General features: G+C 41.0%; 1 protein-coding gene across 1 annotated transcript in view; it reads right to left on the bottom strand.

The window, feature by feature from the left end:
* tnfrsf21 (tumor necrosis factor receptor superfamily, member 21) overlaps nt 1-15,375 on the bottom strand; it is a 40,789-nt gene extending 25,414 nt beyond the window's left edge. The window contains exons 1-3 of the mRNA XM_053445183.1: nt 15,242-15,375; nt 6,169-6,844; nt 1,539-2,111 (exon numbers count right to left, since the gene is read on the bottom strand). Coding sequence (XP_053301158.1) covers nt 1,539-2,111; nt 6,169-6,844; nt 15,242-15,268 — 1,276 coding nt within the window. The 5' untranslated portion in view covers nt 15,269-15,375. The remainder of the gene's footprint in view (nt 1-1,538; nt 2,112-6,168; nt 6,845-15,241) is intronic.
* Nucleotides 15,376-21,844: the final 6,469 nt, after the last annotated feature.

Raw genomic sequence — 21,844 nt, 5'->3', positions numbered from 1 at the left:
GAGGGACTTTAAAAGAGCATATAAAGAGAGACAGAGATAAGATTAAGTCAAAGAAATTCAAAGTAAAAAAGGATGAGGCCTGTGAATGAGAAGAGAATGAGGACGGGAGGAGTTGAATGAAAGGTAAAGTGCATGAAAGAAAAAGGGGACAAAAGACAAAAGACAAAAAAGTGAGAAAACGATAAGAGAAGGTAGAAGGATGACAAAAGAGGCGCCTGAAGACTTGGTGGATTGGTGGTAAACAAGAGAAGAGGATGGAGAACCTGAGATGAAGTTGGAGAACTGAGAGCAGTGTGGAAACCTGAGTGTGTCTTAGGGCCGGACAGCAGGGTGGTACTACAACAGGGTCATGACCTTGATTGTGTAACCACTGTCCTCATCAGCATGTGGGGCAGAATTGATTGGATCAGAAACCTGCATTAGTGTGATCAGATCAGCAGACGGTTCTACACTCCTCAGGAGCCGGACTAATGCGTGTCAGTACAGCAGAACGAGACACGGTGTGCAACTAAGAATCCACAACCTCCCGTGTAGCAGATGCAGGACATGAGATGAGTCCTGAGATTAGAAAAACACTGGAAAAGCTGAGATATGATACTCTCTCTGAGGGCATGTCACAGTGTTTGTTTACGTTATATCAATTTTTAAAACACAATACTTGAGATATTACAGAGATCTGGCTCTTTTTTGACCTATTTACACAAATAAACACAGATAATTCATGTATACTTTACACAAGTTCAGTGTGCACAAGAGGCACAGTTTAGGTAAAAATGCCCCGTGACCTGATGTTGTAAGTGCTGTATTTAAATTTAACCAGAAAGGTAAAAAGGCAGTTTTTGTAGTACAGCTTAAACAAATATGAATAAACGTAAAATGTTCAACAATGAATGGTCTGGTGTTGTGCTTAGTAAAAAGAGACTGATAAGTGCTAAGGTTGCAGGCCTAAGAATGTCAGCGTCACTTTCTTGCGTAGTAAGCTAGCTACATTTACTCACTAAATAGCCAGTCTCTGGCTACAGACAGAGACCACTGACAGCTTCACAACTAATAACAATAACTGGGGGGCAAACCTGATCACTAGAAGTTTCCACATAGAATTTAGTCGTAGGAGGCGGAGCGAGATTTGAGGAAGCCGCCTCGCAGTTCTCTGTTCTCTCTCTATTCTCTTCTTCAGACAATGATTCATTGACAAAAAAAACTTTTAATGATCTGAATATGGTTAAGTTATCATCCATGGCAGCAGGCCTCCATCTGATTGGCCTAATATTTTGACATGAAGAGTGTGAAGGCATTTTAATGCATGCCGTTTAATCAGTCTTTTGTGATACGTATATCACACACGTTGATATTGCGATGATGATAAATTTCAATATATCGTAGAGCCCTACAATCATCAGAGCACGGAAGACTTCCGTGGAAACATTTGGAAAAAATTTTGTTGGTAGCTTGTGATGGACCAACACCTTACTGACATTCTTACTGACACTCCTTATGTAGAACCATTCTTTGAGAAGTCAAAGAGAAAGCAGACTCACCTTGGCCGTTTGAGTAGTAGATCCACTTCTCCTTGACCTGCATTGGAGGCTGAGATGGTTTCTTCTGAATCGCCTTCTCAATGATGCTACTTGGATCCTGCACTGGGCCCTTCTTAAGCACCCGAGAGCTCCGCTTCACGCTACACACCACAATTACAACCAAAACCAGCAGCAGGAGCAGCACGATCATCCAGGGCAGGTGTTCATTGATGTCAAAGTGATTATGAGTACTTGGCCTTGGGGACCCCCTACGCGTGGGCCTGTAGTAGCTGGAGATACCACCTCCACTCCCCTGCTCCGCAACCTTGCTGGTACCTGTCCCAACTTGGACTACCTCAGCAACCTCAAGACCCTCCATTTCCTGCTTGTTGGGCCCTGGCACAGGGTCAGAATTGGGTGGCCCCCTCTGGTGCTCACTATTCATTGGTTGCTTTTCAGCTGGGGGTGGTAGAGTCCTTGGGGGATCACGCTTTTGTGGGATGGGAGTGCCGGGGCGACTAAGCCCCTCTGTATAGTGGTTTTCCCTTCCCGGGCTTTCTCTCAGTGGCATGGGTGCTGACTGGCTGTGGATGCCTGTGATAAAAAAGACAGGGAGATAGATGGAGACAAAGATAGAACAAACAAGATGAGGAGGTATGAGAGAACACAAAGAAATAAGATAGTACATAGGTAAGAGATGAGAGACACACAGACATAGAGAGAGGGAATACAATTCCCTCACTCTAGAGATTTGCCCATCCCAGACAATGAAAACAGGAGGCATCAGGGGAGGGAATACTAACACTATAATCTGGCCCACAAACGGAAGAAGTATTAACCTCATCTTGTGCTCTAAATCAACTGCTTTGCTTGCTGACTCACTCCATCCCTTAATATAGATGATCCCTTAAATTTGGTTATTAATGAGTTCTGGGACTTCTAAAGGAATGCCATATGCAGCCCTGTGTCCTCAATGCATCGTGGGTACATTCACATCTGTAATTGGAGCTGTCTGCTTGTGATAAGATCACCAAAGATGCGTATTACTGCCAGGTATGAACAGGGCCACATTAATAGAATTGATTTTCATGTTTTTCAGACCCTAAGCAGTTCAAGAGGAGGCCATTGAGTATCAAAGTGTTCATTCTCAGATTCAGGTGCTTCGGAAATGAACATTTCAAACACACATTTTTGTATCTAGATCTAAAGATGCTATGATTTTGGAGGAGGTAGGTCTTCCAGACCTTTTTAAAGAGACAGAAAATGATTCTGCTGACCAATTCAATTAGGCAGCTTGTAAACGATAAGCAGGTAAACAAAGAGTTTTAATTACACTAGTGAAAACGAAAGTTCAACCTAAGTTGGGTGACTATAGTTTGTTGACATCATCATGACAATCATCTATGTGTCTTCCCTTAAGTGCAACAAAAGCATTTATCTGCTTTTCCTCCTCCTGCCATGTTCTGCCCCAGCTGTGCTCATAATTTCACAGCAGATGAGATCTTAGTTACTCACCCTACGGTGCATTCCTTAATTAATGTTACGCAAGGCTGATTACAATCAAACTCGGGCATCAATTGAAGGACTAATTAAAAACACAAAAACATAGAGGTGAGAGGGAGTTTGGTCAATTTGGCTGACGATTTACAGCCAACTAAGTCCGGGAAAAGAACACTTAGGACTGTTTGACATAAACTTTAGCTGACATTTCATGAGCAGTCGATACGATTAGTGTATTTAATCTGTATTGATTACAGATGTGGCGGTGTGCTTATACTGGTACAGTATAATGGCATTAGATCATAAATGATCTGCTGAATGTTTTTAGGATTTTCCTCTGGATGTGTGTTAATCTTGATAATCCTTTTATCAGCAGGCAGGTACACAAACTAAATCTAATCCCCAAATTAAAGTCTTTAATTGCATTTATCTAAATATCTTGAACATTATAAGGTCAGACTGAGAGAGGGCGTGAGTTGTGAAACTTTGAAAGTGAAAATTTCCTTTTATCTAATTTGCAGGGACATGAACACCGTATTACATGGAGCAGGAATATGGCCAGTGTTGAGCAGTCACTCGTTTTTTTTATAAAACGTTACATTAATGTGATTCATTTAGTTAGAACAATGGTTTTAAGGGATTACAATTTGAAACTGAGTGATTACATTACCGTTACTAATTTCAATAAAGCTTAGATACTCTGATATCACGTCAGCTTGTTTGCCATGTTACTGTTTAGCTGTGAGACTGGTCCAGTAACATGTTAGCATGGTGCATTGGGGAGATGGAGGGAGGAGGTCAGCCTCTTACAAGCAAGGAGACATGCAGCTACTCAATATTCCAAATCTTTCATGTTTTAAGGTTGTGTGGGCATAACTGTCTGGTTAATGTTAGCCACGGTCACCTGGTTTTAATGCTGTTTTGTCAACAACACAGGCACCACATTTGGGGTGTGGGGTCACTAAATAACAGTCTACATGCTGCCATAACATTTGTGCACACAGTACAACTTATTTCTCTCCTTTTTTCTCCCTTCACATGGTGATCCTACCCATTCTCCACTAGTAAAACAGGTGAAAATTAACAGCCATGAGTATGTAACACCCCCAGTCGCCCACCCCCCCTTTCCCTCTTACAGCACAGACGAGGTCAAATTGACTGTGTGGGAAGGCATCGATCCCCTGCCAGCACAAACAGCAGTGACAGTATTATAGGTGTCAGTGATGGGAGGAGGGGTACATGGATGGTTGATTCTGAGAAATGGCCGGCAGACTGACAGAGAAGAATGACGTAAAAACGGTAATAGATGACGAAGGAGGGCAGACAACAAGAAGACAAAGGGGAGAGGGAAGTATTTGTCACTTTCTCGGAAGGAGGGAGGGGGCGGTGGAAAAGAAGGGTCACAAAGGAAGAGAGAAATACCCATAACTCCTCCTTACTGCAAGTAGTAGCATTCCTGAGATAAGAAACTGCAACCACTTTGTTTCCCTGACTACAAATGCCCATCACTTTGTGAATTACCACAGGGAAATTGTGTGTGTCATTGATGTGGTAATGCTACAACGGCAACTTTAGAGATAATACACAGCTGTAAAGACATCAACAACAATCTGTGTGAACAAGTCATTACAAATGTAAGATGTGGCTTCAGAAAGTATTCAGACAGATGCATTCCTTGCATACTTAAATGTTTGTTGATTTAAAAATGAATACAAATTTCATTTTGATCCTTTCATTTACACTAATTAATTCAATAAATAGTAGAACCCCTTTGGCAGCAGTACTTTTGTATACAAGGGATATACGTTTTCATAATTTGTATGTTTTCAAAAACAATCTATAAACATATTTTCAATTTGTCAATACAGATAACTGAATGAAGATGTATGGACATTTTATCACTTACAATTTAACCTACAATGTTGTGTATAAAGAGTTTAGTGGGTCTGAATATGATCTGAGGCCAAAAATCTTCAGCTCTCATTTTAAATAAACAATTCCTAATGGCAATCAATGGCAGAATAAATTGCTGTTGCAAAGATATTATAAGCTGTTTCTTTCAAACTCTTGTATACAATATTCACTGCAATTAGGTGTTTAATTAGCATCATCATCTCAGAACAAAGCAAATGCTTCCTGCTCCCTTTAAGTTCTCAGCCAGGTAATTCTTACAGTCCACAACAGATAACGTGACCCTGAGTACCCAAAAAAACTGTGCTCCTCGAGACATCATAGCTCTAAAATTAGACCTTCCGCCTTGGTCCCATTTAACTTAGCGGCTGATCGGACCAATAATTGAGACTACTGCACTGTTATTTGACCAGGGAATAAAAAAAATATCGGACCTGTTTCGCCTTGAAGACAAATGCCATATGTGAGCATGTGTTCCTGTTGTTTTTGTCTTGAGTGACAGGGGCTTTTTCAGAGGTCTTGCTATTGAGGAACACGCATGCACTAACATGCATGAGCAGTTTGACCAGCTATCATGACAAAGTACACAGAAGCTCGGATTATAACACACAAACAGAGTGTGACTTCATTCTCTGTTCAAGACGTCTTTACTACAATATAATTTTCGGCGAAAATAGTAGCTTGCTGTTAAAATCTTTTACACATATCCTTTAAGAAAACAGCATAAATAAAGTTTATGACATTGGTGCATGGAGCCAATTAGCCTAATTTAAATTGAAGACTGGAGGAAGAAGAATAAAATATGCTCTAAATATCCATCTACAATACACATTTTTATTAACTATTAAACAAATAAGATGCAATGTACAGATCAGTGCAATTGAATTAGTTTTGAGCCACAAATAAAGGCAAGCTAGCACTTTCCCAATGCTACTACTCTTTTTGGCTAAGCTAGGCTAATCGCTTGTCATATTCTCAAATACACAAGACAGAGAATAATCCTTCTACCCAAAATGTTGCCCTATGGTGCAGACAATGTTAAAAATGAATGGAGAAGGTACATTCATACTTATATTAATAGCTGTTAGCTCAATTCATTATATTTCTGAGGCTAGCTGATTCCAAGGCCACTGTCTGAAAATGTCTCTAAAAATACATGACACATGTACTATATGGAAATAGTTGTATACTGCCTTTAACTAAAGGGTAAAAAAAAATAAGACTTGCTACTTACTCTCACCTTCATGTGCAGGTCGATTCAGTGACGATAACGAAGAAGTTTGGCGTTGAAGCAGAACCTGTGAAGGCCAAGGCGAGGTCAAAACAGATGAAGATAAAGAGGATGTTCCACAAACGTTATCTGTCTCTCTAGTCCCCGGTGTGAGCAGCACCAGCCCCTGGGCCTGGCAGTCTGTGTGGGTTCGGCACTTCACCAAACTCGAACGCACATCTGAAAAAGTCCCCTTGGTGCATGTTTTACAGACCACATTCTCTGTTGAGCTGCCTCGTTTTTTTACCCTTGTCCCCACAGGGCACAGCGAGTGTGGTTTACACTCTGCACTATCCAACGACAAGTAGCTGTTGGGTGGACAAATGCATATACGGTCCTGGGTGGTCTTGCAGCTGGCTTTCTCAAAAAAGCCTGTAGGGCACGGAACCCGACAGCGATGGCATTGCTGGACTCCATTCTCGCCCCGTGTGAAGGTGCCGTCAGGACACGGGCTGCACTCCCTCACAGCTGTGGGGGAGCAGTGTAAGGACACGTAGGTGCCAGCCGGGCACTTGTCGCAGACCAGCTGGGTGCCTGAGCTGGGGTCTGTATGCTGGTAGTGACGGGGAGATAGGACGAGCTGGTCAGCTGGGCTTTTTGTGGTCAAAACTCGGGCTGAGATGTCAATCACCACTGTATATAAGAGCTGAGTGGAGAAGAGAAAGAAACATTAGAAATATATTAATGGGCAAAAAAAAACTACTGACTGGCTGCCACCTGGTGTGCTTCATTTATGGTTTGAGTCCTGTTGCATTAGAAAATATTAAAGAAAATTTTTTGTAATCTTATTTCTGCAGATTGATAGCAACTTGTGTGGATGTTTGTAGGCATATAATATAAGGGAAAATAAACATTTTCACTGGATAAGGTATTTCTGTTGGATGGTCAAATTTGGCCCACAGGCCATTCATTACTTCCCATTGTCTTAGGAGATTTCATTCAAAGATAAAGAACAGGTCAAATAAAACAACATTTCCCAAATGATCTTCAGAAAGGATCTTCCTTTAAGGGTCATAAATGCTTCTGGGCATAATTGACAAGTTCTAAGACATTAAGCACACAAAATATAGGATCAGGTAATTTTAGCTAAAGTGTAGTGCTGGATAAAGAGTCAAGAGGAGAGCAAAGTCAGCAGGTCTTTTAAAGTGAATTATCCAGACAATGGCCTGGACACCACCACAACCAGAGGGTCCAAGAGTGCCATATAGTACCCCATGTTCACCCAATTTACCCAAAGTAATGTTTGAGGTTGGGTTTATACACTGCTAGTCACACATTAACACACACACACAAAACTAAAGCATGACATCATCAAATCCAAAAGGGTTTCCTGACCAACAGTGAGTCAGCCTTAAACACCCAGGCCAATGTGGAGTCACCAAATTCACAGCCGGGTATGCAGTGTGTCATGTTACAATGGTTCTTGTAGGTCACATTTTCAACACACCTCATGTGGTCGTTTAGTATGAAGCTGCTTTGATGGGACTTATGGGAGAATTTCCTCATTCAGAACCCCAGTTAACCCAACATAATTGCATTTACTCAATTGTTTGACTCACCCTGTCCATAAAGGTTAAGTGTCTAACTCACTGTACAACCACAACTAAGAATTTAACACAGACACATAAAGTTGGCTTTCTATAACTTTTTTTTCAGGCCCCCCCTCTCACCTATGCTGGGAAGCCAACATCTCACTGGGTTTAGGGGAATAGGCCACACATGCCTAACGTCACACACACACTCTGTGTATCACATCAGGGAGACGATATCAGGCGGTCTGACTGGTGGAAGACTGTCTCCAATAATGCTACAAGGCTGACGGCAGTTAACTCATTATAATAGAAAGTTTCGAATTCTTTATTCCTCCTGTTTAACAATTAGTTTGGAGAAAATTGAAATTAGTTTGTCCACTGCAATGTGTGAAGGTAAAGTGGTTTTGCAAAAACATAAAATCAAAACAATATTTCAAATATTTTCATCATGAGACCTGTGGAACAGCATCTTGCAAAGTTAGACAATATATTTCCTAAATTATTCATTTATTTCCTGGAATTCTCCAATTCTGAATTTTAAGATTGTTGAAATTAAGTAAAAATATCATCACTTGTCAACATTGTCATTTATAATGATCTGAAAAAATTGAGGACTGCCAAGGAAAGTTTTCTAAGAGCAGTATTCTCTTGCTGCAGGTTGAGTTTCATTCATAAAACTGTAGCTGTGTCCCATTGCAGGAGCCATGTTCCATGCAGGCCATGAAGGGGGGGGGGGGGGGGGGGGGTTGTTTTGTCTTATACCACTTGGTTTTTGGTCAGCCTTCAAAATGGGATGGCCTAGTCCTGCCACTGTGATAAAATTGATCTTCAAATGCAGCCCCTGAATGCAGATGGACAAAATAGCTGTGACTCAATCCAGTGTCTGCATCCTTCTTATGGCTTGCTGCTTCCATTTCCTCTCAAAAAAACAATTTGCCACTGCTGAGCCTCCGTTGCTCAGCAGTGGAAGGACACTAAATGTGGACCCTAAATTGAGACACAGCTCATATGTTTACATACTGCAGGTGCAAAAGTGGAGTCAAACCAAGGAAAACTCCATCCCGATCACCTGTGCACTCCAGGGTCGAGCAGGTACTCTGCTGTGTCTCTCAGCCAAGTCACAGGAACGAATTTAGCTCCATGTTTGCCAGTCTGACACAGACGGCGTCTTGACACCCAGAAGAAGTATCAGAGAAATCTGATACTTGGAATTGTAGTTACATTTTTCTACTGAACAAAACACAAAAAACGTGCAGGGTCATCCCCACATCATACCAGTGCATTCCGTTTCCTAAGAGAGGCGAGAATGGATTGGGCATAAAGTGGCCACACATATGATTTGCTTTGTTACAATGTCTCTAAATTATTTCTATTTCCTGGTTTGAATGAAATCCACTGCATACAAACAAATAAGATCACTGAGGTTTTTAGAGAAAGCATGACATACAAAACTTGTAATTAGAGTGAAAGGAAGAATAACTCTACAAATAAGGATAAGGCTGCCCATTCTTCTTGCACTCCATTGTCCTTTCACCACACCACCAATTTGGCTCTTTGTGTTCATTCTCAGAACCTCATCCATAAACATCAGACAATGTTCTTCACGTGCTGTTCATAACCGGTCACTATCAATGCATTCATTCACATCAAGGTTCAAAGTGAAAACGTTGGTGGGAGGTGCCCACAGCACTAAATGGGAACATTCTGCTTGGTATGGGACAATGGATGGTGCCCCTCTGGCTCTTTCTGCTTGTTTGTAAAATGTTATGCCCTGAACTACCCCATAATCCAGGTGTACTGCTCACAATTTAATGTGCGGATCAGGGAGGGAGGTTATGCTTTATTAAAAAAGAAACCTTTCGTACATTTACCCATGGCACGGAGATGTTTTTTTCTGGAGAAACAGGCTCATTAAAATATACTACCCAGCTGCTAATAGTCAACAAAAAATGTCCTTCATTACGAATGCTTAGGTTTTACAGAATGATCCCTCATTCTTCAGCTTGACACATGCACCTGTCTGTGACAGGACTATTAGTGTTAGCCGATATAGTAGCATTATATTCAATCTGGTTTCTGATCAGACCTCTCAAAATAGAGCAACGCTAACAAAAGGGGATTAACAATTATACCTACATGAAATACAGCGTCTTCAGGAGGTTGATGCTACGTAGCCTATGTTATGAACAGTTATTATGGTGTGACATTAATAAAACATTTACTCTAGTGGGAATCAGTTACCAAACAAGTCAGAGTAGCTTCCACTTAATAGATTTAATACCAAAGAAATATATATATATCAAAATAATGTACATGCAAATTAAATGCTAATGATGATAAGAAAATGAAAAACGTATAAATGCTAAATACATTTTTTGGCTCTTTGCCAATAGTCTCAATGACATTAAAGTTTAAAGTCATGTATAGATCACGTGGACCAAGAAAATCCTTCTGGTTACTAAACAGATTCATAGATTTAACATTATTAATGTAATGTTAAGATTTCCCAATGAAATATGTTGTATATATGTTAATATTTTCCACTAAATAAAGAGCTGTATACACCAAGCTTGCATGTGCTATAGCTCATAGAATAGAAACATGCGAAAGAGCTATTTTCATCTCAGCTTGTGATGAAGCTAGTCTGGGCGCAGACTGATCTCAGATGACCTGGCTCGGTCTGCAGCTCAGGTTTTAAGCCAATGAAGATAATTACTGCAACGGCTGCTATTCGGCATGTCAGGGAGGGAGTGAGGTAAGATAACAGCAAGAAAACAGACGTTCACAACTGGTCCGAGTGTGTGTCTTTCAGTGGTTGTACCAACAAACACAGATACACAATCACATCTGTCCCTGCATTTACCACTAGGACAACAGACACTGTCTGGAGCCACCGCAGAGCCACTTCAGATCAGCAATGCATGAGTCCATTTTTGGCCTAAGTACTGCCAGCTTTCCTCTTTATTATGCCAGCATTGTCTCTCAATCTTGCCGCACTGCCCATAAACCTGAGTTCCACCAGCCGACGTGCAGGCTCCTGAATCAGTGACTAGGAAACAATGGTGCAGCAACAGGGATGAGAACCAACACTGTGCCCCCCTGGCAGACACATGGTGAAAGGTGTTTGTGTCTTGCTACAAATGAAGATCAGTGTTTGTACAATGCCTTCTAGATTAAAAAATAAACTTGATGTCATGTCAGTTATCTTGGGCTTGGAGAGAGCAATCAAGGGGTGTAGAGTTTGAAACATGGACATTTTATATGTTGCTTGTGCAACAGATAATCTGTCTTGAAGGAGTTTACCACCTTATAACCCCTGTGATACTTTGTGTGTTTGAAACGAAGCCATCTGTGTGTGTGGACGGTGATATGAGGTTCTGGGTAATGGGCACTGTTGTGCAAGTCTATACATCGAACACCAAATTCTTACGGATCAATCAATTTTGTCTCAGTACGTCAAGCTAGCTAGCTCAGGCAGAAACTTTATAACTTTCAACTGAGGAAAGTGAAGGGCTACAGAACTTGTGGGTGATTTTTTCTTAATAGTGATTTACGCACTGTCTCAATCCAATAAACATATATATGTACATTTATGATGATACAAACTTAATGAGGGAGAATTATCTAGTGTGTGCCTTGAAAGTAATTTTATTGACAAGCACTTGTTTTGTAACTGTGATTGTTCGCGGAGATAGTAACAGAGGTTAACTTGTGCTGAACCTTTGTGGTCTGTTCGCCAAAACCATCAAACCCTGCAGCACCAGTAGGTTACGTACACGCCTGCATCTACTTGGGCGGAAACACAATATTAAGTTGCATTTTACAGTGTGTGTGTGTAAGTGTGTGTGACGGAGTAAAGAAACAGATCACAGGGTAAAGGAAGAGATCTGAGGGTGGAGACCTTAGATGGTCAGACAGCTCTTGTTATCATCACACAGGCAACAGAGTGGCACCACTGCAGGGCAGGTTCTTGTTGTTGAGCTTATCCACCCATAGCATGCACGCATGCAAACACACACACAATGAAACAAACACCTCACCCCCCGCTACAGCCTGTAATACTACCTCCAGCAGCAGCGAGAAGTTCGGTCCAGAGACACAGCAGGGATAGAAGTTATAGGTCACAAACAGCAGTGCCGGAACTTCCTTTTTTGACTTTGAGCATTTTTGTAGATCGTACAAAAAACATATGATATTTGACTACACACGACTTTTTCAAATCCTAGTACTACAACATTTAAATTTCTCCATATGTTGAGCTGAGCCCGGGTAGAGCTTAGGTGGGGCGAACAGGCAGCAACCGCCATTACTGAAGGTGGCAGGCGGACACACCTGTCAATCAAGCCATCAAGGCTTAAACTATTACTTTAAAAAATCATACACATTAGCAAAAATAGGTACTCAAAGGTAGAAATATAAGGTAAAGAAAAATCTCGCTTTTTATCTCGCAACACACATTATTTCAAATGTTGAAACTAGCGCCTAGTGTCCATGACAGGAACTGCAGTTTAAAGAGGGGATCCAAAACCTCCAGCTCAATTTCTGTTGTCATGGAGAGCGACCTGCTGGATTTGTATTATGGGAAATGTAGATTCTAGAATTTCTTTTCACCCATATGACCTAAACCTCAGAATATCTTCGATTTGGATAAGGTGCAATTCTAAATAGCTACAATATTCTTTTATAGTGGTTTTGTATTGTGTTTATTGGTATTCTTTACTAATTATTTGCTGCTGTCAACCTGCTGCTATATTTTATATCATTGTATTATATAATTACAGTTTAAACAAATATCACAAAAAGGATTAAGTAATTAGTTTGATAGATTATTGGGTAATCAGCACAAAAAAATCTGTAGCGATTGCCCCACAGAGGGCAAATTAAACTTGAGATAACTAGCAGAAGCACATTTTAGTGTTTTCACATCTTAAAATAAGCGGTTCACACGCACGTTGCAAGACAGAATGCCTGCCATCACATATAAGCTGTCAACATCCCGAGCTGTCTGTCTGACAGACTTATGACATGAAGCTGCACCAAACGGCACAGCAACACAAACTGAACTCATCCTGTGACAAGACATGTGATCAATGCTTAGCAACAAACTGAACCACAGAGCGGGAAGTGGACAGAGGCCTAACAGGAGTTTGAGATGGTTCTGTGCATGTGCATGCGTTTGTGAGTGCAAGTGTGTTGAAAAAAGGGCTGCTCGATTATGAAAAAAATCCAAATCACGATTATTTTCGACAATAATAAAATCACGATTATTCATTTATTCGTTTAATTGAAGAGCCCTAGTTGAAACCCATGTATAACATAAAGGGATTTGTGTATACAAACATTTGGTTGTGGGTGGGATGTTTGTGTATGCTTGTGTGTGGTAGAAGACATTAAGATGCAATTACTATACAATTAAAGTAGGGCTCACCATAAACACACACACAGACATGCACACACTGGCAGACGAAATATCACAAAATACACACATGCCCTCCTATGTGCACTTTCCCCTCCCCCTACACAAATACACACACATGTCCACCCACATGCCTGGCAGCGCAGCAGCACCTGTTGCTGCGTGTCCTTGTCTCTTCCTCATCTCAGCTCACAGAGAGAGACTCTGTTTGGATTCAGTCGCGCTGAATTTATCACTGACAATAGGCAGCGATGGTTATTTGTGTAGAGGTTAATGACTGAGGCAGGACGCACCAGGAGGACCTGAGCTCATGCAAACACTGGTCTCCACAGCCTTTAGGCTGCCGGTTTGGAAATATGTCCATACATTGTATTAGTAAAGCGAGTGTATTTCAAATTACAGCAGGTTATGTATCTTCAAAGTGTGTAAAGCAGGTACTGCAGATGAAACAGATTGAACATAGCCAGTGGTTTAAGTTGGTCACTTGTTTTGTGTTGCAGTGCACTAAATAGTGCATCATGTCTGATAACTTAAATGGCCCTCGCTGACTTTCCTTTGAATGAAAATATTTAAGATATGCCGTGGCACGATTACGGGAGTATCACAATCTATTCTTTAAGGAGTTTTTTTTACTTTTGCCACAAAAAAGTGTGATATCTATCGACACACGCAATTTTAACGCAACTCTAAAGGATGCCTGCAGAGGAACCCTCTGTAAACAAGTATATGGGTATGATAACAGTCATTGACCCTTTGAATGACTGCAGAAGAAGCCTACACCTAAACCTCAATCATCCGCTGCCATTCTCAGTCAGCAGTATAGACTGTGTATAAAGATGGACGACACGTCTCCACTATCCAGAAATGAAGCATAAATATCCAAGATACACATGTGGCTATCTTATATGTACTGATGGCATATTTTTAGCCAGAGTCTGTGCAGTGTTGATTGGGGGATGAGCGACAGTTGGCGGGTTCATGACCAGTTCTGCAGCTAAACAACAGGGGGCGATCAGTTGTCAAAATAAATGTGTGGCCGTAAACAAACCTTGTTATAAATGTAAGTGAAATTAATCCCCACAAGTCAAAGCTCTCTGCATAGTTATCAACCTGAGGAAATGCTTTGTTGATGCAGCGACAGTTTGACAACAAATTCAAATCCATTTTGAAGACAATCCAATTTTTTCTTTTCTCAATGCTAAAAACAAAACAAACTCAAACCTTTAAAATTCCATTAAAAAGTCCTTAAAAGTGAATGAGACGCCCGCTAGACACTGAGCCTCCTGATTGGACGTCAACAGGCAGACTTGACCCTCTGTTTACTTAAGTCACAGCTCGACTTTGCTACAGCCCTCCTGCTTTGTGAGAAGACAAAGGGACAGGCTTCGTGTCTGAGCCTCATCTGACTCACGGAGGATGGTGACACTTTGATCTCCAGCAGCTACTGACACCACTATGATGTCATCACAGATACCAACATAGTGACTATACTGGCATGAAAAAATTCCATCCATCATTGACACTAAATGATGATTAAGTAATATATACAAAATAAAACAATGCAGGAATATCTAATCATATCATAATAAAATATTCCTTTTCCCTTAAAAAAAAAGAGAAGGTGCATGAGGATTTGATTTCTTATTTATCTAAATAAACTAAATGAAGCTAAATTATTTTCTCTCACTTGCTTGTTTATTTGTGAAATCTAACCATGTCTTTGTTGTGACAGTCTTCAGATAATAATCTGCATTGACTGACATTCACAGTTGTTCACAGGGTAAACAATAGGCTGCTAAATCCCATCTCTTTCTCCATCCTTCCACTGGAGACTCTTTTGTGCTGCTCACCCAGAGAAATGAATGATTTACACTGATGAGATGTTGATTCATGAGGAGAATAAATAAATCTGCCTGTCTTGGGTTTATAATACAGTCAGACTTGGAAACATTTGTTAAGATAGTTGATTCAAACTTCAGTGTGGGACGGGGGAGGGCGAGAAAAACAGACACTGGCCCTTTAAAAGAGGGAAAACCTGCTGGATGAGAATAAAGACGAAGAGCAGGGTGAATGAAATGAGGTGCAGGCTACTCACCACCACCGACACACACATGGCAGACATGGTCCTGGTTTAAGAGACGAGGATGCTGAGGTCCTTGTCGGAGTTGTCTGTTGGAGAAACACTTCTCATCAGTAGATGTTGCTTATCATCCTCCTCCTCCTCCCTCCTCCTTCCTCCTCCTCCTCGGCTTACTGGAGGAGAGCAGCTGATGCGGCGTCAGGCTCTACCGCAGTGTCTCACACCGGTCTGCGGCGCCAGGTGCGCGGGTATCGGTCTCAGGTAGTCCCGCACGAGGGCCTGGTTCACACGGAGCGCCGCGGTGTCTGCCATAGCACTGACGGATGAGGGCCACTGTAGGACCACCGCCTCTCCCCTTCTTGTCCTGCGCTGTCCGGGCTGGTCTCAGCGCTGCGCGGCTTCCTCCTCTGTGTCTGTGCGGCTCTGCGGAGCTCACCGCTACAGCCGCGGTGACGTACAGACTCGGACGGGGGGAGCTGGTGACGCGACGCAGCCAATGGCGGCGCCGGGAAGAGCAACGCACGTGTGTAGGACCCCGGCTGCATCTAGAGAGAGAGGGGGACATGTGCATGGACTGTGGCGTATGCAACTTGTTTTACTGTTGTCCCCATTTTAGACCTATTTGGTCTTGAGTTATTTCATCTATATGTATATACAACAAAGAGACGAAATAACCAAAGAAAAAAGGGGGAAATTACAACTTTAAACAGGGTTTAGTGTAATTCCTATTATTATTATTATCAGTATTTTGAGATAAGTAGATGTGCAAATGGATGGATGGATGACAAATAGATAGATAGACGGATATAAATGCGGATGACTCGATGGATAGATAGATAGATAGATAGATAGATAGATAGATATAATGATAGATAGATAAACAATGACTACTCCATGCAAACACAAGTTAGTCATGGAGTTCCGCAAGGTTCTCTCCTTGGACCGATACTCTTCACCTTATATATGCTCCCTTTAGGCAGCCTCATCAGAAAGCGCGTTCACTTCCATTGTTACGCAGATGACACCCAGCTGCATATCTATGAAGCCTGATGAATTTCATCACTTTGTTCAACCTCAGGAATGTCTCAATTACATTAAGGCCTGGATGACCCAGAACTCAGAGAAAACACTGTCTGACCAGATAGTCACCTTGGATGGTATTAGTTTGACCCCCAGCTTCACTGTGAGGAACCTTGGAGTTAAGTTTGACCGGGAGATGTCATTTGACCTACAAATGAAACAAGTTATCTTCTCCATTATATATATTTTCTGTACTTTATCTAACCATTGTCCATTGTATTACAGCTGAGTTTTATAACCAAACCATAAACTGAAGTCTGTCCTCTGGACACTTAAAAATCACATTCATGAGCTTTATTTTATAAAATAGGTAAAGGTCATAAGCTGATAAAACGATCTGAAGTAGCCTGTGTTTTTACAAGATGGCCTGTGCTCTCCAGGGTTCTCTCCAAGTAGAATATTAGGGTTCAAATATGTGGGGCTAGATGTCTTGAACAAGCTTGGATTTATATCTCTCCCCTTCACACTTTTTAGTTTTCATTCTCTGTGTCATTTAACTTGTGTAAATGGAAATCAAACTGTATTTATGGTTGTGCATAGACCAGTTAGAGTTTCCATGCAATCATCCTTCTCTGTCTGAGCCTTTTGCATTGATGATTATGTCTGATGTACACAAATAAGCAAGACCTCCTCAAAATAATCAGATTCAGCTTTCAATTCTGAAATTCTCCGTTTTTAACCAGTGTCCCACAAATGTCAGCATCACAGTGTTCTAAACGCACTTTGCTGTTCTCAGTAATGGAGCTCAACATACTCTCTGAATCAGGCTTTTTGACCCCTTGCTCTAAGAAGTTATAGCTTCACAAACAGCCTGCCAACCTTATTTGCCTCCGCTGTGGAAAGGAGTTCACTTTGATCCCTGGGAGGATTTTTTTATGAACAAAACAGATGCAATGAACTGCCCTTTGGCCTACTGTAATGTAAAATGCTACTGTTGTCATTTCAATTTTCGAAAGTGAACAAGACAACAGGATTTTGGATTTCACTTCAACTGGAAAACTGGTCAATTTTTAACCACTAGTCATTATAACCTGAATTTCTAAAGTCCAACTAAAAGGGGGCAGAAATGCTATGATGTCACTTTTACTGATGCTGTAAAATTGCAATAGATTACATATTTGGCCACTTGAGGGCAGCATAACAAGCAGTAAAGAACACAATGAATGGGAACCCATTGAATCAGTGCTGAATGAAATGTCTGTAATTTTGATCTCTCAATGCTTCACTATCTTCACCACTATAGTTCTTAATTTAGTCCGTCTATCACGTGATGTGCTGGGCAGAAAACGGGGTTGATGAGAGGACGAATTAACCAAAACACTAAATCTAAAGATCAATAAACAGACTAGTGAGCTCTACGAATCGAATATATGCCTGACAACTGTTATGAAGCAGCATAAAGCAGCATGATGCAGCTGTGAGAAAGATGTTTGTAGTTTCTGGTTAAGCAGAAAAAGCACAACAAGCTTGAAGATGTTAAGGTGGTGCAAAGAGGTTGGAGGGGATTGTTGGTTTCTCAAGCCGTTCTGAATTTAACAGCGGAGATTGAAATGTTTTGTCTTGCGTTTGACTAACAACCAAAATCAGTTCCCTTTTGATGGCACTCTTCCATAAACCAAAAGTTTAAGACTTTTTGGGCAATGTACTTATTCCTCTTTCTAGATGAGAATATGAACACTCTTCTCATTGAGTACATGTGTTTTCAACATGAAATTTAGTCAGCCAGTTTAGTTTGTTTAGCATTAAATGGAGAAATAGCAACTGTTTATTTTTAAAACATAGCAAAAGATGGTCTACGTTTGAAGGTCTTCCACAGTTTGGGTTTTGATGAAGTATCCAACCACTAGCAGATGTCAGATAACATCCCATTGGCTCCTCGAATGCTCTTCTAGTTCACTGTCTTTAGTAAGTCTATCCATTTAAAAAGGTAAAAGGGAATTATACTTACTTCTTACAGTTTGATCTGATTTCCTGTCGACAGATGCAACAGATTGCAATGGGATACATTGTACAGTTGTCTATTGTCTTAAATCTGCATCCATTATTTAATTTTTTTGCTGACCAAAGCTCGGAAAAATAATAGGTACACAGAAATTAAACGCCAGTCTCTTTTTATATTCTTATGTCTTTTTTTTACTATTTCAGCAAATATGAATTTTTCCAAATTCTAACCAGGTTTTTGTGTTAGTGAGTAACCAAACAGCAATTGAACAACGAAAATAACTACCTCATAGGTTTTAGGATTTTTGAGGTAAGGGCAAAATAGTGTTGTGTCCAGTCACAGTGACCTTCTTTGAAGGTCTTTTACCTTTGACCACAACAATCATATCAATTCATCTTTGAGTCCAACTGATCCTTCTTACCAAATTTGAAACAATTCCCTCCTTAGATATGTTCTTTAAAGTGGAACGCATGAAACACTTTCATCTTGTTTAATAAAATGTTGAACTCTTTATTCATCAAAGTAGCATTATTTTACCAAGGGGTTAAGCCATGCAGCCTGCAGAAGTATTTTTGGAGCAGTTATATGGATATACATGTATTCTGATGTGCAGACATGATGACTTGGTAGAAAAGAAAAGATAAAAACAAGCAGCATCTGTGGTGTTTACAGTTATAAGTGATGATCCATGACACAATAACTTGAGCCACCTGCAGTTTGCTCAGGTTTCTGCTGGTCTGGTCTTTCAATCAGTTACCAAATGTGTGAGTCATTGTCCCATATGTGTCAGTGGAGCAAACATGAAGGCTGGAGCCAGAAACTCGGTCATCTGTTCCGAGCAGTCAAGCTGTCATCTATCTGGTTACCGACCAGGTGTCGAGATACCCAGACACAACACGAGGGGAGATGTGGCCCATCAGGCGAGGCGTTGGTAAACAGTCTGGGTACGAACATGCTGGCCCCATTGCAGCCTCAGACGTTGCTGCAAATAGCAGCAGCAGATGAAGGAGCAGTGCACCATCTGCCCTGCACGTGGCGCGGGAAACAGTGGACACAGATTAAGAGAAAAGGGAGGGAGAGGGGGAAGAGATAAGGGGATGAAACGTGCTGCTTTGCTTTTGCTAGTGGGGGGGTGGGGGGAGTATAAGTGGGTTAGTCGGGTGAATAAGTGTAAATCCATGAAAGTTAAGAATGAGGTTGATTCTCCTATATTAGGCCCCGATGTAGAGAGGAGTGACTAAGGAAGGTGGAGAAAGTGCGACACCAGAGCGCAGGATGCTAAAGATACTCTGCACATGTCCTGACCGACAGTGCAGCATGCTGATGCTGCAGAGCTGACGTTCAGTTGGCAAAGCAGCCTGAGTAGCTCTAGGTCCACACACACACACACACTCACAAATCCTGTAGTTACACTCGCTGGAGTCGCTTTATATAGAACTTGTGTAAAAACAGGGAAAGGGGATTAGTGTGTGTGTGTTTGAAAGATTGTGTGTGTGTGCGAAAACATGAAAAAGTGAGCAAAGGAAGAGTGTATGCTTCCATGCATGAGTGTGTCGACGCTCACTGCTGGTGTGTTTTTACGACTCACTCTTTAATCAGACGCAAACACACAAACACAAAGCTCAAATCCTCTAAGCCAGCGTAAACATACCAGAAACAGCAGCACAGCCTTCACACAAACATGCAACTGGGCAGATATTTGACTCACTGCTGTTGATGTTGCTTTTAAAGGATATGTCAGGGGTCTATTATTTTCATAGTTTTCATTAAGACACTGGTAAAAAGAGGTTAGATAATAGAGATAAGGAAAGAGCGATACAAGGTAAAGTAACTTCTTATCTCATTTACTCTTTATCTCCAGAAGTACTGCCCTGTGGTTATATGCTTCTGCTAACCAGTGCAGTTTGAGACCCTCCATGTGTACCTGACATAATGCATTCACAACAATATGAGGTCACTATGACCTTTGACCACTGAAATCAAAAAAATCATAACTTGTGATAACTTGACTTATCGTGTTTAAGAGTCTTCAGAAGTTTCAAGGTCACTGTGACCTTGATCGCTGTTCTTTCACCCCCAACATATAATCAGTTCGTCTTTTGATCCAACTGAACGTTTGTGCTGAGTTTGAAGACAATTCTCATGGCGGTGCTGAGATGTTGCATACGCGAGGCAAAAATGTGTTTTGTAATGTCACAGCAACCTTGAACTTTGACCTTTGACCACCAAAATCTATTCAGTTCATCCATGAGTTTAATTGAAGATTTGTGCAGAATAGTAGGAAATTTCCCTGAAGTTTTCTGGAGATATTGTGTTCACAAGATTGAGATGGACGGTCAGCCGGACAACATAAAGTGTCCTTTCGTTGGGTGTCGCCATTTAAAAACTATTTAATTATCTACATTTATTTAAGATATCCATCTCCCACTTTCATTTGTGTATCTTGTCCACTTCTGCTGTTGTTACATATGCAGTCGCCTTTCAGGGACGTCTATAAAGAAGGTTCCCTATAGAGGTTTGTGTGAACCAAGTTGTTTCAAGGACCCCCTCCTCAGAAAAACCCACAATTCATCAGATGGTCAGAGTGATGCTTGTTGTTTTGAGGCTTCAGCAGCAGCTGTCACGTGGAGTCTCCTGGTAGCAGACCATTCTCCAAACCAAATGTCCAACAAAGGAGAGAAGACACTTCACATCCACCAGGGATGGTTTCCAGAATTCTGTCAGCTGAACTATTGTGTTCAATAAACCAGGTTGCAATATTTGTTTTATTTTAGACACGTTTTCTTTTTATAAATACCAAGATGAATCAAAGAGATCATATTGTTATAGAGATATATAGAGATATACTTTGTTCATTTTTGGCATGTCATTTTCAAGCAGGGCCCTGGGAAAAGGCCAGATTTGAGGAGGTAGCTAAATGTTTGAAATATGAACCATGGGAATGTACTCTTGTAAACAGTTATGTCACAGGACTGCCCCGAGAACCGCTTGTGCTTCCTAATGCATAGGGCGACCTTTTCAAGTTTGTGCACGTTAGAAGTTAGGAATTGTGTATTAAAATGTGTGAATGGACGAATAACAAGCAGCATTTACCATAACAATGTCTCTCTTCTAGTCAATTCCAACTAAGTCATGGCCATTGTGAGCCAGTGTGCACAACAGCATGACCTAGAAACTGAATAATAGATTTTATTAAACTATAGCACTCACTAGAGCTCATACCTCCACCAAGGCCAGCCAGTTCCCTTGTTAAACCACATTTAAGTTCACTGAATATAGTAATAATTTGGACTTGCACCTGTAAGGCCCTCCAAATATAACTGATTTGTTTCCCATGAATTATTCACTTAAAAGTAGTGAAAATGTAAAAAAGGCCCTCGTAAGGTTTATGTTTATTTAATAGGCTCTATCTTGGCCAACTTCCCATCCATTCACCGAGGTCTGTATTGTAGTTATGTGTGATCCTGCTGACAAACAACCAGCAGAGCAACAAATGGAAAGAGGTAAAAAGGAGAAGCTAGCTGCTCATGCAAAATGTGACTCCATAAGGTTATATTTTGTTATTTCTACTACTAGTAATAATAATAATTCAAAAA

Source organism: Pleuronectes platessa, chromosome 17 (assembly GCF_947347685.1).
Source record: "Pleuronectes platessa chromosome 17, fPlePla1.1, whole genome shotgun sequence".
NCBI classification, from domain to species: domain Eukaryota; kingdom Metazoa; phylum Chordata; class Actinopteri; order Pleuronectiformes; family Pleuronectidae; genus Pleuronectes; species Pleuronectes platessa.
The sequence above is the reverse complement of the archived record's forward strand: the minus strand, read 5'-3'. Positions and strand labels throughout refer to the sequence as shown.